At 40.7% G+C, this 16,103-nt stretch overlaps 1 protein-coding gene across 1 annotated transcript; it reads left to right on the plus strand.

The window, feature by feature from the left end:
- The first annotated feature begins 1,379 nt into the window (after window positions 1-1,379).
- Window positions 1,380-3,813, plus strand: LOC124255517 (cAMP-dependent protein kinase type II regulatory subunit-like). Its single transcript, XM_046689457.1, has one exon. The coding sequence runs from the start codon at window positions 2,598-2,600 to the stop codon at window positions 3,690-3,692; it is 1,095 nt and encodes a 364-aa protein (XP_046545413.1). The 5' UTR covers window positions 1,380-2,597; the 3' UTR covers window positions 3,693-3,813.
- The last annotated feature ends 12,290 nt before the right edge of the window (window positions 3,814-16,103 follow it).

Genomic DNA, 16,103 nt, shown 5'->3' on the forward strand with positions numbered 1-16,103 from the left:
GTCACCACACAGTTGAGCACAGATCCACACAGTTCAAGACAGAAACAAATACTGATTAAGTGAGTGAGTGAGTGAGCTAACGCCTCTTCGAACAGTATTTTACTTATATAACGGCGGGTCTGCTTATTGGGGGAGTAAAACCCGAAGTAACGCAGATATCATCCTCGATAATCTCAAGGGTATACGTTACGATCACTCTCCACTATACCCTGGATGCATCCACGGCTTGACCCGACAATTATATTACCTCCGAGCCAGCAAAGGCCCCGCATTCTTAAAGTAGCCAATCAGCTAAGCCGCCGTTACATCCTTGAAAGTGTCAACATAGATAGCGGTCGCAGTCGCGAAGGTTTGTTCGCATTGCCAGTCAGATTTTTGGGGAAATCATACTAACAAATTGACAGATCTGAAACTTCTAAAAAAATATATGAAAGAACTCCTTCTACCTCTTTCAGACTACATCTGCATCAATTGTGTTGCTAAGTTTAAACGGTTAGATAATTTAAGAAGCGAAAGTGAGTTGTGATTGGTTCGCTCAACTTCCCAGCGTAGACACCTGATTGGATAAAAAGCCAGCCAAGGGAGGTAATAAAATCATCGGGCCAAGCCGTGGATGCCTCCAGGGTGTAGTGGAGAGTGATCGTGACGTATACCCTGGAGATTATCGAGAATGCGCAGATATATGACGTTTACCTATTTGACGCAAACTACGATCAACGAATATAGTGCTTACAAAGCTAGATATCTAATTGGAGCGAACCGGGATTCGAACCCAGTATCGTTGTTTCCAGCACGATCAAGGGACACAATCCTGCTTAGCGAAATGCGGCCAACGAAACGATTGAGCCACCCTGGACTATTCACCCTCGAATGACGTTCCCGTTTCAGTGAATTCTCATAACAACCACGACAAACATTAAATGAGCCATTAAAGCTGATTACTGTTTCTAAACCAAGTTTTGTATTCACTTGTTGAAAGTGAACAGCTCGACAAATAGAACGAACGCTTTAAAACGCGATGTTTCCCGATAGCTACAGAATTATCATTAATCAATACGTGTCGTGATTACAAAGCAATTAAACTCAAGTTATTATGCACAGGATTCCTCCGTGCTGATCAATAGGAGGACAAAGAACTGTTCCTTCCTGCTGTTAAATATTCCATCCTCTCACATATATCTTGAACAAGCCCATCAGTGAATAACACGCGCTGGACTGCTTTACCATTCAGGAAGTTCATAAAATGACACACGGAGTAATTGTTTGCAAAGACGCAATATTGATTACTGGAATGTATAGCTCGCTTGGCATCTATAGATTTGTGGGAGGAAATCAGCGTCGAGCAAATACGGATGGAAACCAACAGATGTTATTCGCCAAGTTCCACAATAAGCACTTCACTTAACAACGTCACTGTGTGGTTGTGCAGAACGGTGGAGTTGACCAGGTTTGGAATCTGGGTTTTCGTTAAGGTGGAGTTCATCTTCATATGAAACAGGTGGTATGGAGAGACATGGCGGGCACATGTAGAGGGACAAATGTTGGATATTTACGAATCGGTGGCGTTTGTGAAGAACTTGTACCCTTGATTTTACGCAACTTCAAACTGGATTCAATTTGTTTGTGAGCTAGAATTCGAACTTTTAAAAGCCCTTTACTCAACTTCAAATTGGATTAAATAGGGTTGTAAGCTGAAACTCGAACTTGGAACCTTTACTCAACTTCAAACTGGATTCAATTTGGTTGTGAGGGGTGATCTGAGTAGTTTCGGTCATGTTAATACAATAGTGACGGTCGTGAGATATTATCATCTTGGAAGATTCAGGAGTCCTCCATATGAAGACTTCAAGGGATTGCGAGCTTCAATGGATAAATGCGACTTTAAGAGGATTGTTGAGGATCTTGTGTTTTAGTTACAGGTCATAACCGCAATAAGCAATCAACATTGTAATGTTTCGAGTTAATTGATTTGACATTATCAAATTGTGTCTAATATCTGGTATACATAGCCCATTTTAGGAAGGAGTAATCAAAATGCAAGATGCTTAAGAGTTGTACACATTTGTATATGTCATCTGTACAGGCGGCTTCATCGAGGAGTTGTTGTTTATACATGCATACAGGATGGGATGGATTTTACGATGTTTCACAAGGCGTTCATTGATCAATGGAGACTGTTGTCGGAGCTATTTTCTTCAAGGATCTAGCGCATACAGAACATTTTCTAAATATACCACGGACGGATTAAACTAAAGTTGACAGCCAACCGTAACGTTTTAATTGATCGACACTTACTTCCTCGTGTAATTGGCACGCATAAAACGGTGTACTTGCCACTGCAAGACGTGTTGCGAAGGAAACCAACAGTAAATCATAGTGCATTGCAGGCAAATGAGAAAACCAGTGCACATCGCCCAGTATTGATGATTCGTGCGTGCATAATGAATGATTTCAAGATTACAGGGCAGCGCACCTGTCGTTAATTAGCCTTCATTAAATATACAGAACTATAAGGCCGTGACACTTTCTCCATCAGGTAAGCTGACGATATGGCTGCACTGACATAAATATCCTTGTACGTGACATCGGGATAAACAATGATGAACCTCGAGATTCCGTCCGGGCTGGGGGACATGCTGAAGGATTTCACTGTTGCAGTTCTCCGTGAGAAACCCAGCGACCTCAACGACTACGCCGTGGAATACTTCACCCGGGCGAGAGATATAAGTAAACCGAAAACAGTTCCTATGTACATCATCGTCGATGATGACGAAGCTGGCGAGCCGGATCTAAAGCCGAAAACTAATAAAAACAAATACGCCCGACGGAATTCAGTATCTGCAGAAAGGTATGACCCGGAAGCTGATGATGATGAAAAGGAAAAGGTCGTTTACCCCAAATCTCCAGAACAGAGGAATCGTCTTAAAGAAGCCCTGGGGGGAATCCTGATATTTCGTAGCTTGGATTCCGACCAAATCAATGACGTTATTGATGCCATGTTTGAGAAGAACGTTACAGATGGCGAAGTTGTTATCAAACAGGGCGATGACGGTGACAACTTTTACGTCATCGATTCAGGCACGTATGACGTCATTGTCGACACAAACGGAGACGAAAAGAAGGTGTTTGAATTCGACAACAAAGGAAGCTTCGGAGAATTAGCCCTTATGTACAACATGCCCAGGTCGGCGACGATACGTGCTTCGGAAGACGGAGTACTATGGGCCATGGACCGGTCGTCATTTCAACGTATCATACTGAAAGCTGCGTTCAAGAAACGCAAGCTTTACGAACGGCTTCTGGAACATGTTCCTATGCTGCAGTCGATTGACCAATATGAGCGAATGAACCTTGCTGACGCACTGCTCACTAAGATCTTTGCTGACGGAGACGTCATCATAAGCCAAGGGGACGAGGCAGATGGGATGTACTTTATTGAAGATGGCTCGGTGTATATCTCCATCAACAAAGATGCCGGCCATGTTGAACGTGTTGGAAGTCTTTGTGAAGGGAAATATTTTGGAGAACTGGCCTTGATCGAGAATAAGCCAAGGTCAGCTAACGTTGTGGCCGACGGTAAGGTGAAGGCTGCGTTTTTAGAACGTGAATCCTTTGAGAGACTTCTTGGGCCATGTTTAGATATCATGAAACGGAACTCGGAGATTTACAAGAAATATGCGGGAAAGAAATGATGAAGGACAGAAAGTGTCTGTGTGGCAATTTGTATGAATGAACCAGGTGCAACTTTTGGTTTTGCCTCGCATGCGGATTTCAGGAAATATGAGGACTTCAATATATGTTGAGGAGATAAACATGTGTCTCCAATTGTTGTGTTCATGTTCTGTGTAATCGACGTTTGTGATGACGACAGTGGACGGAATGATCATGGATAGAGAATGTTCGTATGGTAATTTGTGTAAATGCTCCGACCGGGTCCTACTTTTGTTTCGTCCTTAACGCGGATTTCTGGAAATGATCACTGCTTCATATGTTGTGGAGATTCAATGCTACATATGTTGTGGAGATTCAATGCTACATATGTTGTGGAGATTCAATGCTACACATGTTGTGGAGATTCAATGCTACATATGTTGTGGTGATTCACTGCTACATATGTTGTGGCGATTCAATGCTACATATGTTGTGGAGATTCAATGCTACATATTTTGTTCAGATTCAATGCTACATATGTTGTGGTGATTCACTGCTACATATGTTGTGGCGATTCACTGCTACATATGTTGTGGAGATTCAATGCTACATATTTTGTTCAGATTCAATGCTACACATGTTGTGGAGATTCACTGCTACATATGTTGTGGAGATTCAATGCTACATATGTTCTGGAGATTCACTGCTACATATGTTGTGGTGATTCAATGCTACATATGTTGTGGAGATTCAATGCTACATATGTTGTGGAGAGATTCAATGCTACATATGTTGTGGAGATTCAATGCTACATATGTTTCTCAAGATTCAATGCTACATATGTTGTAGAGATTCACTGCTACATATGTTGTGGCGATTCACTGCTACATATGTTGTGGAGATTCACTGCTACATATGTTGTGGAGATTCAATGTTACATATTTTGTTCAGATTCAATGCTACACATGTTGTGGTGATTCACTGCTACATATGTTGTGGAGATTCACTGCTACATCTGTTGTGGAGATTCACTGCTACATAAGTTGTGGTGATTCAATGCTACATATGTTGTGGAGATTCAATGCTACATATGTTGTGGAGAGATTCAATGCTACATATGTTGTGGAGATTCAATGCTACATATTTTGCTGAGAGATTCAATACTACATATGTTGTGGAGATTCACTGCTACATATGTTGAGGAGATTCAATGCTACATATGTTGTGGTGATTCAATGCTACATATGTTGTGGAGATTCACTGCTACATATGTTGTGGAGATTCACTGCTACATATGTTGTGGAGATTCAATGCTACATATGTTTCGGAGATTCACTGCTACATATGTTGTGGCGATTCAATGCTACATATGTTGTGGTGATTCATTGCTACACATGTTGTGGAGATTCAATGCTACATAAGTTGTGGCGATTCAATGCTACATATGTTGTGGAGAGATTCAATGCTACATATGTTGTGGAGAGATTCAATGCTACACATGTTGAGGCGATTCAATGCTACACATGTTGTGGTGATTCAATGCTACATATGTTGTGGTGATTCAATGCTACATATGTTGTGGAGATTCAATGCTACATAAGTTGTGAAGATTCAATGCTACATATGTTTCTCAAGATGCATATGTTTCTCAAGATTCAATGCTACATATGTTGTGGCGATTCAATGCTACACATGTTGTGGTGATTCAATGCTACATATGTTGCGGAGATTCAATGCTACATATGTTTCTCAAGATTCAATGCTACATATGTTATGGAGATTCAATGCTACACATGTTGTGGAGATTCAATGCTACATATGTTGTGGAGATTCAATGCTACATATGTTGTGGAGATTCACTGCTACATATGTTGTGGAGATTCACTGCTACACATGTTGTGGATATTCACTGCTACATATGTTGTGGATATTCACTGCTACATATGTTGTGGAGATTCAATGCTACATATGTTGTGGAGATTCAATGCTACATATGTTGTGGTGATTCAATGCTACATATGTTGTGGAGATTCACTGCTACACATGTTGTGGATATTCACTGCTACATATGTTGTGGAGATTCAATGCTACATATGTTGTTGAGAGATTCAATGCTACATATGTTGTGGAGATTCATATGTTGTACATATGTTGTGGAGATTCAATGCTACATATGTTGTGTGATTCAATGATTCAATTCAATGCTACATATGTTGTGGATTCAATGCTACATATGTTGTTGTGATTGCTACACATGTTGTGAGATTCAATGCTACATATGTTGTGGTGATTCAATGCTACATATGTTGTGGAGATTCAATGCTACATATGTTGTGGAGATTCAATGCTACATATGTTGTGGTGATTCAATGCTACATATGTTGTGGAGATTCAATGCTACATATGTTGTGGAGATTCACTGCTACATATGTTGTGGAGATTCAATGCTACATATGTTGTGGTGATTCATTGCTACACATGTTGTGGAGATTCAATGCTACATAAGTTGTGGCGATTCAATGCTACATATGTTGTGGAGAGATTCAATGCTACATATGTTGTGGAGAGATTCAATGCTACACATGTTGAGGCGATTCAATGCTACACATGTTGTGGTGATTCAATGCTACATATGTTGTGGTGATTCAATGCTACATATGTTGTGGAGATTCAATGCTACATAAGTTGTGAAGATTCAATGCTACATATGTTTCTCAAGATTCAATGCTACATATGTTTCTCAAGATTCAATGCTACATATGTTGTGGCGATTCAATGCTACACATGTTGTGGTGATTCAATGCTACATATGTTGCGGAGATTCAATGCTACATATGTTTCTCAAGATTCAATGCTACATATGTTATGGAGATTCAATGCTACACATGTTGTGGAGATTCAATGCTACATATGTTGTGGAGATTCAATGCTACATATGTTGTGGAGATTCACTGCTACATATGTTGTGGAGATTCACTGCTACATATGTTGTGGATATTCACTGCTACATATGTTGTGGAGATTCACTGCTACATATGTTGTGGAGATTCAATGCTACATATGTTGTGGTGATTCAATGCTACATATGTTGTGGTGATTCAATGCTACATATGTTGTGGAGATTCACTGCTACACATGTTGTGGATATTCACTGCTACATATGTTGTGGAGATTCAATGCTACATATGTTGTGGAGAGATTCAATGCTACATATGTTGTGGAGATTCACTGCTACATATGTTGTGGAGATTCAATGCTACACATGTTGTGGTGATTCAATGCTACATATGTTGTGGAGATTCAATGCTACATATGTTGTGGCGATTCAATGCTACATACGTTGTGGAGATTCAATGCTACATATGTTTCTGAAGATTCAATGCTACATATGTTTCTCAAGATTGAATACTACATATGTTGTGGAGATTCAATGCTACATATGTTGTGGAGATTCAATGCTGCATATGTTTCTGAAGATTGAATGCTACATATGTTTCTCAAGATTCAATGCTACATATGTTGTGGAGAGATTCAATGCTACATATGTTGTCGACATTCAATGCTTCATATGTTGTGGCGATTCAATGCTACATATGTTGTCGACATTCAATGCTACATATGTTGTCGACATTCAATGCTACATATGTTGTGGAGATTCAATGCTACATATGTTCTGGAGATTCAATGCTACATATGTTGTGGAGATTCAATGCTACATATGTTGTGGTGATTCAGTGTGTTCATGTTCTGTGTATTCGACCTTTGTGATAAAGTCTAAACTCGTAATTAAGACAACCTTTGGACATGGCTCATTACGAACTCACAATTACAGGTGTGTTTTTATAGGAAAGGGATGGTGTAATGCCAGTATTGAATTTTAATCGAAAGAAAAATTAATCTATCCCTAACCATTCCAGAACACTACAGTGGAACCAGGACATTTCAATGGAGACAGTTTAATGTGTGTCACGTAATGGTTCAAATATAATTACCGCCTTTTAGCTGGAATAATGATTATTAAACTACAAACAAACAAATCAAATCTACAGGGATTTCCGATGGTCCACAGATATACGAATTTAAGAGGTTTCACTGTAGTAATATGATAATTTCTGCAAGTTTCGAAATTGTCTGGTATAAGAATACCACGAGATTCAGCGTGTGTTTCTTGTGTTGAAGATATGATGTAAGCCTGTTGATTTCGTTTGTCTGAAAAAAGGTCGACTGTTAAGCAAATATTGGCTTTAGTACTAGTAAAGAGGCTATATGAATCATAGCACGTATTAATTGTTGAGTAATAATATATGTTTCAAGACGGATGCACGATTAATATGTCAAGTGTATCAGTTTACTTGTATACACATTTTATGAGACAGCTTTAAAGTTACTCGTGGTGTAAAATTCATCATATGAAAGATTACGTTAAAGTAGGTGTTTAGTAATTTCATGAAGGCTAATTTCTTGTCGATTAATCCGCCGTATAAAGGATTGCTATAAAGTGTCGCTTGGGGTTTAATCCATCTTATAAATGATTACTATAAAGTTGGTGTTGTGTGCATCTAATGAAAGATTACTTTATAGTGACTCTTATTGTTTAATCCATGTTTAAAGGATTACCCTTCAGTTACTACCAGTGTTTAATTCATCTTACTCGGATTACATTAAAAATCTTTGTTTTAGCGACACTTATTGTTGAACTAATCTCCTGAAAAATTATTTTAAACTTACTTATTGATCTCAGCCGTGGGCACTGTATAGTAATTCTTCATAAGATGTTTTACACGTAAGTCAACAATTAAAACAAATAACGACTTTTCTACAATCTTTCCATTTTGTGATGTAAAAGTGTGTGTATACTATGTGCATAGCATATTGTTAAACTGATGCATCATCTTCACTCGTGGAGAGTCATATATAGTACCTGTCGTGTAGAATACTGATATCAGTTGTCCGTATACATGACAGCAACGTGCAGGAATAAATAGTGCTCAGAACTTACTTTGTCTATATTGAATTCTTTTTTGTAATATAAATTACTCGTGAGTAATTTCCAAACGCCCAAAGCTTCACGTCGTCATATACACCATTCATCATATGTATGTATTACTTCGTTAGGGGGCGGGGCGGTGGGGTAGTCTAGTGGTTAAAGCGTTGGCTCGTCACGCCGAAGATCCGGGTTCGAATCCCCACATGGGTACAACGTGTGAAGGCCATTTGTGGTGTCCCCCGCCGTGATGTTGCTGGAATATTGCTAAAAGGGGCGTAAAGCCAAACTCACTCACTCCTCGATGTATGAAAGAGAGGTTTGAAACATTATAAGAACTTTGGGTGAGTTCATTGGAGTATGAGTGAGTGAGTTTAGTTTCACGTCGCTTTTAACAATATTCCGGCTACATCACGGCGGGGGACACCAGATGGGGCTTCACACATTGTACCCGTGTGGGGAATCGAACCCGGGTCTTCGACGTGACGAGTGATCGCTTTAACCACTAGACTACACCACCGTCCCTATGGGAGTGAGTGAGTGAGTTTATTTTACGCCGCTTTTAGCAATATTCCAGCAATATCACGACGGGGGACACCACAAATGGGCTTCTCATATTGTACCCATGTAGGGAATCGAACCCGGGTCTTCGGCGTGACGAGCGAACGCTTTAACCACTAAGCTACCCCACCGCCCCCCCCTATGGGAGTATGAACCTTCACAGAGTGAGGGTCATTCATTGTATGAAGGTCGTCGCCAGATACGACGTTCATACGGTTCTTAAATAACCATCTCTTGTGTATTTTCTATAAGCGAAAATCAAACAAGGGTGTACACGTACCCAGCAGTTTAGGTTAGGGTCCCGTGAAGCAGGGAATGTGGATGTATATCATCATGGGTGGGTGGTGAACCTACATTCTCAGAATGGAGTGAGTGAGTGAGTTTAGTTTTACGCCGCTTTTAGCAATATTCCAGCAATATCACGGCGGGGGACACCAGAAATGGGCTTCACACATTGTACCCATGTGGGGAATCGAACCCGAGTCTTCGGCGTGACGAGCCAACGCTTTAACCACTAGACTACCCCACCGCCCTCTCTGAATGGAGATAACATGGCCTTGGTAAACGAGAATGGTGTTTGGAGATCATCAGCAACCGTATCCTGCATTGTATCCTGCATAGAAGATCTGTATTTGTGTTTTGTTTCTGGCCTTCCTTCTAACCGCCGCTATATAGCTGGAGAATTGCTGAATGTAGAGTTGAACAAACCAACAAACACATGAACAAACAAAGAAAGAAACCTTCGTTCCAATTCTACAATTCCTCAATTAGGGTGACTGACATTCACCCGTTCCCTCGCTCAAACATTACAGATCCCAATAAAGATGAATTTCAATGATTTTCATTTTCAGAATCCCATCCGCACTGCAATCTGATAAGGGACAATAACGTCTTCAGTTACTGTAGCATTTCACGGCTTCACACTCTCAACGCTGATACAAGAACCGTTGCTCTTCATATGCATCCCAATTTCCACATGCTTTTACGGGAAACGCATCAGTTGAAGTGTTTGTTAATGTATATTTATTTTAAATTCCTTCCAACCGATCATTCCTGTGAAATCTCACTAGGAGATTACCACTAATTATATGGATGGCCTAAGTTAACCTGTGTAGATTGGAACATTGTATAGGCACAGTGTGCTGATAAGGTTTGCTGTTCTACTGATGCCAATCAATGACAAACGAAGCTAAATCAGTGGTGGCAACAATAAACATAGAGATCGATACTATTAGTGAAATATTGACTTCTTCGTCCTCGTCAGATGTGGTCTACATAAACAAATGCGTGCATGCTGCAGTTGAATAAACATAAGGTGAGCGAGCGAGTTTGGTTTTACGCCGCTTTTAGCAATATTCCAGCAACATCACGGCGGGGGACAACCGAAATGGGCTTCACACATTGAACCCATGTGGGGATTCGAACCCGGGTCTTCGGCGTGACGAGCGAACGCTTTACCCACTTGGCTACCCCACTGCCCCCTAAACATAAGGTACTCTCTCTAAACATGTGAACGGTTGTATAGTAAGTAATCAATCTCATGGTTTGCATATACAGACCGTTGGAAAATAACTTGAGTGGCATCTTAGACGTTGGGAAGTAGAACAATAACAAATTTATGGATAACAACTTCTTTTATTTTGGGGGCGGATGGTTAAAGTGGTTAAAGCGTTCTTTCGTTACCCCGAAGACCCGGGTTCGATTCCTACATGGGTACAATGAGTGAAGCCCATTTCTGGTGTTCCCCGTCGTGATATTGCTGGAATATTGCTAGAAGTGGCGTAGAGCCCAACTCACTCACTCACTCTTTCATTTTGTGCTATTCTTGTACCTTGTCTAGTTTGAATGTAACATGAAAAGGAGGGATGTACAGGAACGGAGTGTAACAATGAAAACATCGTAATTAAAACAACTGGCTGGGCAGTAAGTTGATAAAGCCCGTGAAATAACGTCATATTTCCATTGCCAATTCCGACAGCAAATCAACCATCTCAGATCACATCAAACCAAACCCCAGTCACCAAATAAACGTGATTGTCACCATTCTTCACCAAACGTAAACTCACCGAAGCCGTTAACATCAAACGTCAAAAGCACACCATCAACCGAGATCAAGGATGTTTCATTTCCTCCGCTTCTGATGCACCCCTCCACCAAACCTAACCAACTGTGTCAATATGTGAATATCTCCTCGTTTCTAAACTATTCCTTTGATTTGTTCATCTCAGGCTTCCACCTCTAATCCCATTCCTACTTCATTGGCTTTTTGCACACTCGGAAGCAGCTATTACATTTTTCAAGCAGCAACTGGAACAATTTATCAAATCAAAAAAAACCTCCCCCCCCCACCCATGAAATTAAATTCAAATGATCCGCCCTGCGTCAATTAAAAACACACTTCAAAACACCTTAATTCGAATTTTAACTATAACCATGTAAATTGACAAATAGAAGTAGGAAAGATGCAAATTAAATATTCACTAGTTCGTTCAAATACAGCAGTGCCAAGACAGGTCTCTTCCACGTTCTACGCTAAAAGGGCGCTCGTCTCATTTTCAAGCGTCTGTATTATATTCCAGCACCATCTCGTTATGCCATAACACCACTCACCTGACCCATGCATATCTATATGCACATAACCTTTAGGGGAGGATTAATCATAAACAGTTCTCAGGTGTTTCAATATAATCATGTGGACAAGTGTCTGATAATTGTATGAATTACTAAAAGATGTTTGGTTATTTCTTGTATGCGTTATATCTTGTATATCTTGTATGCGTTAACGGAGATTTGCGGTATCTAAATCTTGAAAGTCATTAGTGCATGCACCGGTTTGAAATTATACTACTCAAAGTTTACGAAGGTAATTATGTGCAATATCTTATAAAGACAATATTACGTAAAGACATGCAAAGATACAATGCCCGTCAAAATGGGAATATCTGACCAAAATAGAAACGTTTAGCGTATCACGAAAACAAATCAAATGTCAAAAGTAGCAAAACCCAGGTTGTCTGATGATCAGACATAATGCCTGCACAGTCTGGCACCGTCGTCTCATACTCCAAATTGTTTGGATGGCTGCTAGCTGAAGACGATTCCACTCCTAAGTAACAGCTTTGCCGAGTTCCCGAAGAACTGCCGAAAGGACAGGTCTTCATTAGAGTGAGATCTGCAGCCCCTTCCACATGTGTTCGAAATGAATTAGGTCCGGTCTTACATAGCGGGCGAGTCCAAACTAACAATGGTTGGCATCCACGACCCTGGCACGAAGATGTCGTACGTTATCGCCCATGAAGATGAAGTCCGGTCCGGTTGCACAATCTTGCAGTCTTACGATCAGCTCTTCCTGCTCTTTTGATCCCATATTAAATCATGATTGAGCGGCCCCTATAACGGCCATGTTCCGCTATGTTTGGATTTCTGAAATCTATTTTCTCTCATTAGGGCATGGCGATCTGTGAAATGTAGACATTATATCGACTGTATATCAGTGAAACGTATTGGAACATATTCCTGGTTTTCCAGTTGTGACCTTAAGTCAAGCCAAAAAGTGCCTTGTGATTTTGGGTCAGTGAGAAGCGAATGTAATGCTTTTCATGACTGGAGACCAACTATGCTTAGACACTTACGTATTTTAACGGAAACGTCTACGAAATTGAGGTTCTGCAGGTCATTCCTGAGTGCGGTGGCAGTAATGATACGATGGCGGCATGTTGCAATCAGGAAGACATCCACCTGCATGTTGCTTGGTAACATTTGGCATCTGTTCGTTGCTAAAACCAAAGACGTGGGCAACGTGACCTTGTGTTGATCCTAGTATCAAGCACACCCATGAGTCTGTCCAATTCTTTGATGCTGAGGTGACATACATGCCTGCAGCTGTAACGGTTCTGTCACGATACACCGAAACACTGTTTTTCAAGCACCCCTTGCACATCGTGCCCACGACAACATGCTTCCGTCCGTAAATTAGGAACCGGACGTCCTGTAGATACGGGGGGTCCCCAATCATTGCTTAACGGATACATCAATCCGTGTTTGCTTGATATTTTTATTCATACTTTATACTAAGCAAACTGACAGCAGCTTATCAGGAAGTGTTCTCTCGTCATTTCGTGCCAGCCAAACTTGATGAAAAATTAATAGCATACTATTTTGGGCAAGCGCCTTAAGCTATGCAACATTCAATTAACAGTGTTAATACAGCGCTTCCAGCTAAATCATGTGTGGCCCTTCCCATGTTTAGTCACATGACCAGTCTCTATCCGTGGATGAGACCACACGGTGAAGAGAACACGACAGAGTACATCCGTACATCCGTGAAAAATAATAATTTTGTTAAAACATGTAAATGTATTTATTCATTATGAACATAAATCAAGTGTGTGTGTCTATGTGTGTGTGTGGTGTTTGTGAGTGAGTGAGTGTGTGTGTGTTGGTGTGTGTGTGTGTTTGTTGGTGTGTGTGTGTAGTGCGTTGTGTGTAGTGTTGTATGATAACAAAACTGTAATACCTTTTAACCTAACCGGCGATTATGCCTATTCGTTAAGAATTGATTATGAAACAGTCTCGGTGTATTGAATAGCAAACAACCACTCCATGAATTGATTACGCCTTCATGTAAAGAAGTAGTTATATTTTCATAAAGAGGCTGTGATGCTGTAGCTCAGTACTTCAGATATGTTTCTACTAATCCTTGAATGCCATTACACGCTATCGATCCCGCCATCTCAGTCGATAGGTTTGTACTGAACACACTCTCTACTCTACTCTTTCCACTCTACGTAAATTACAAAGCTAGAGTAATATCATACTGGATACGGTTGCTCAAATCACATATGATGTACGGAAATTACCGATGTTTTGCTAATGCAAATTGATGGAAGGGAGATAACTCTAAATCCGTTTTTCTTGTCAGCAAAATCAAGCGATGGCTACAAAAAGAATTATACCCGTGCTTCAAACAATTCAAAATTAACATTAAGGTGTTCGGTAAGATAACTACGTTGTTCACTGGTCCTTCGGGGCCCATGGGTTGATGTACCCTCGATGTTTGTTTATGTTCCCTTCGGGCTCAGGGAACATAAACAAACATCGAGGGTACATCAACCAATGCCCCCCTCGTGACCAGTGAACAACTTATAATGTACAAAATCTAAGATATTATATTTTGCGACGTTCTAAAAGGCATTGTGTATTCTTAGCACTCGTGCCAATTTGTATTTGTATCCTAGAAGGAACATTGTGCTAATGCCGTATGACAATGCGAAAGTCTTCAAAGCCATTGTCGCATTGTCGTCCCATCTAAAGTGTGTCCAAAAAGGGTTAAGATGCTTGACAATGCGACATATTGATAATGTTATGTTGACGCTTTGTCGTGCTTTGCGTAATTTTGACACATGACTTTGTGAGGGCGATACTGAGACAAGTGACATTATCTTACCTTCATGTAAAATACTCTAATTTCATTGGTCAATGACGCTTTAACAAGTTTCCGTGTCACCCCTCCCATGAGGGTGACAACTGGAAAAAATATTACCCGCTGCCGCGGTAACCGCCAAACTCACCGAGAAGCTGCATCGCTAACAATCGTATGACGTCATAATATGACACATGCAGTGCACGGAGGTCGAAAACAGTTCGATTATCTGTTTTTTAGTTCTCAATGTACACATTTATTTTACCGACTAACACTGCTTTATATAAACTATTTTACACATAGCATCGTTTGCACATTCAACCTAAACATAATTACTCATTTTTAAAGCCGTTTAAGCTTGTCAGAATATGTTTCACTCATCTTAAAAATTGAGTCGGGGCGGTGGGGTAGCCTAGTGCTTAAAGCATTCGCTTGTCACGCCGAAGGCCCCGGGTTCGATTTCCCACATGGGAACAATGTGTGAAGCCCATTTCTGGTGTTCCCCGCCGTGATATTGCTCGAACATTGCTAAAAGCGGCGTAAAACCGAACTCACTCACTCACTCACTCACTAAAAATCGAGTCGAGAGGCATACGCCATTTTGTTTACGTGCCATATAGTCGGCAACGACCTTATCGATCTTCCAAATAAAATAAAATGATATTTTGTACATTTATATTTAGCATGGCGGTAAGCTTCTCCCTCGGATAATACGGTCTCATGTACGCCTCTTTGTAGCAGTGTTATCCCTCGCCTACCGGCTCGGGTAACACTGCTACAAAGAGGCGTTCATCGTTACCGGCTCGGGTAACACTGCTACAAAGAGGCGTACATCAAACGGTATTACCCTCGAGAGAAGCATACAACTTATAATGTCCCTTCTAGGATTCCATTTGTGACAGTGATACAGAAAGTTTATGGTCGATACTACCAGTTTGACGGAGCTTGGTTGGTAAATTAATTATACTGCGATTTTGGTGCTTCACTCTCAGAGTATGGGTTCGAATCCCGGATGGGACTCACATAGATACAAGAATGTACTTTACAGAGATAATATAATAACGTAGGTTACAGGAATTGGGGTTGCAAGCATCATGCAGGTCTGGAATACTGCGTGCTGTGAAGGGTGTGTAGGGAAACTACAGAGGCGCGGACACGGTCCACATTTATGACGTTACACTTTCTGTATTGCGTTAATATAGACTAACGCTTAGTCTCTGAATATAAATAATATATGTAATTTTGATTGTAACAAATATACCCATTTAAATTGAAAACCAGCCCCAGGCAGACCAGAGATTCAGAACCTGGGGAAATCTAGACCTGCTTCATTTAGGGTTTTGGCATTGCAGGGAGGGCTAGGCTGTAGGGAAAATGATGTGGTTCAGGGACTGTGAAACAGACTATGCGTAAACCGTAAGTGTAGCAAGCATGTGTAGATTTTCATCAGGTACTGAACATCCAATCTCACTGGCACTCCTTTTC

The sequence above is a fragment of the Haliotis rubra genome, unplaced genomic scaffold (assembly GCF_003918875.1).
Source record: "Haliotis rubra isolate DU_JTF1 unplaced genomic scaffold, ASM391887v1 Scf1155, whole genome shotgun sequence".
NCBI classification, from domain to species: Eukaryota; Metazoa; Mollusca; class Gastropoda; order Lepetellida; family Haliotidae; genus Haliotis; species Haliotis rubra.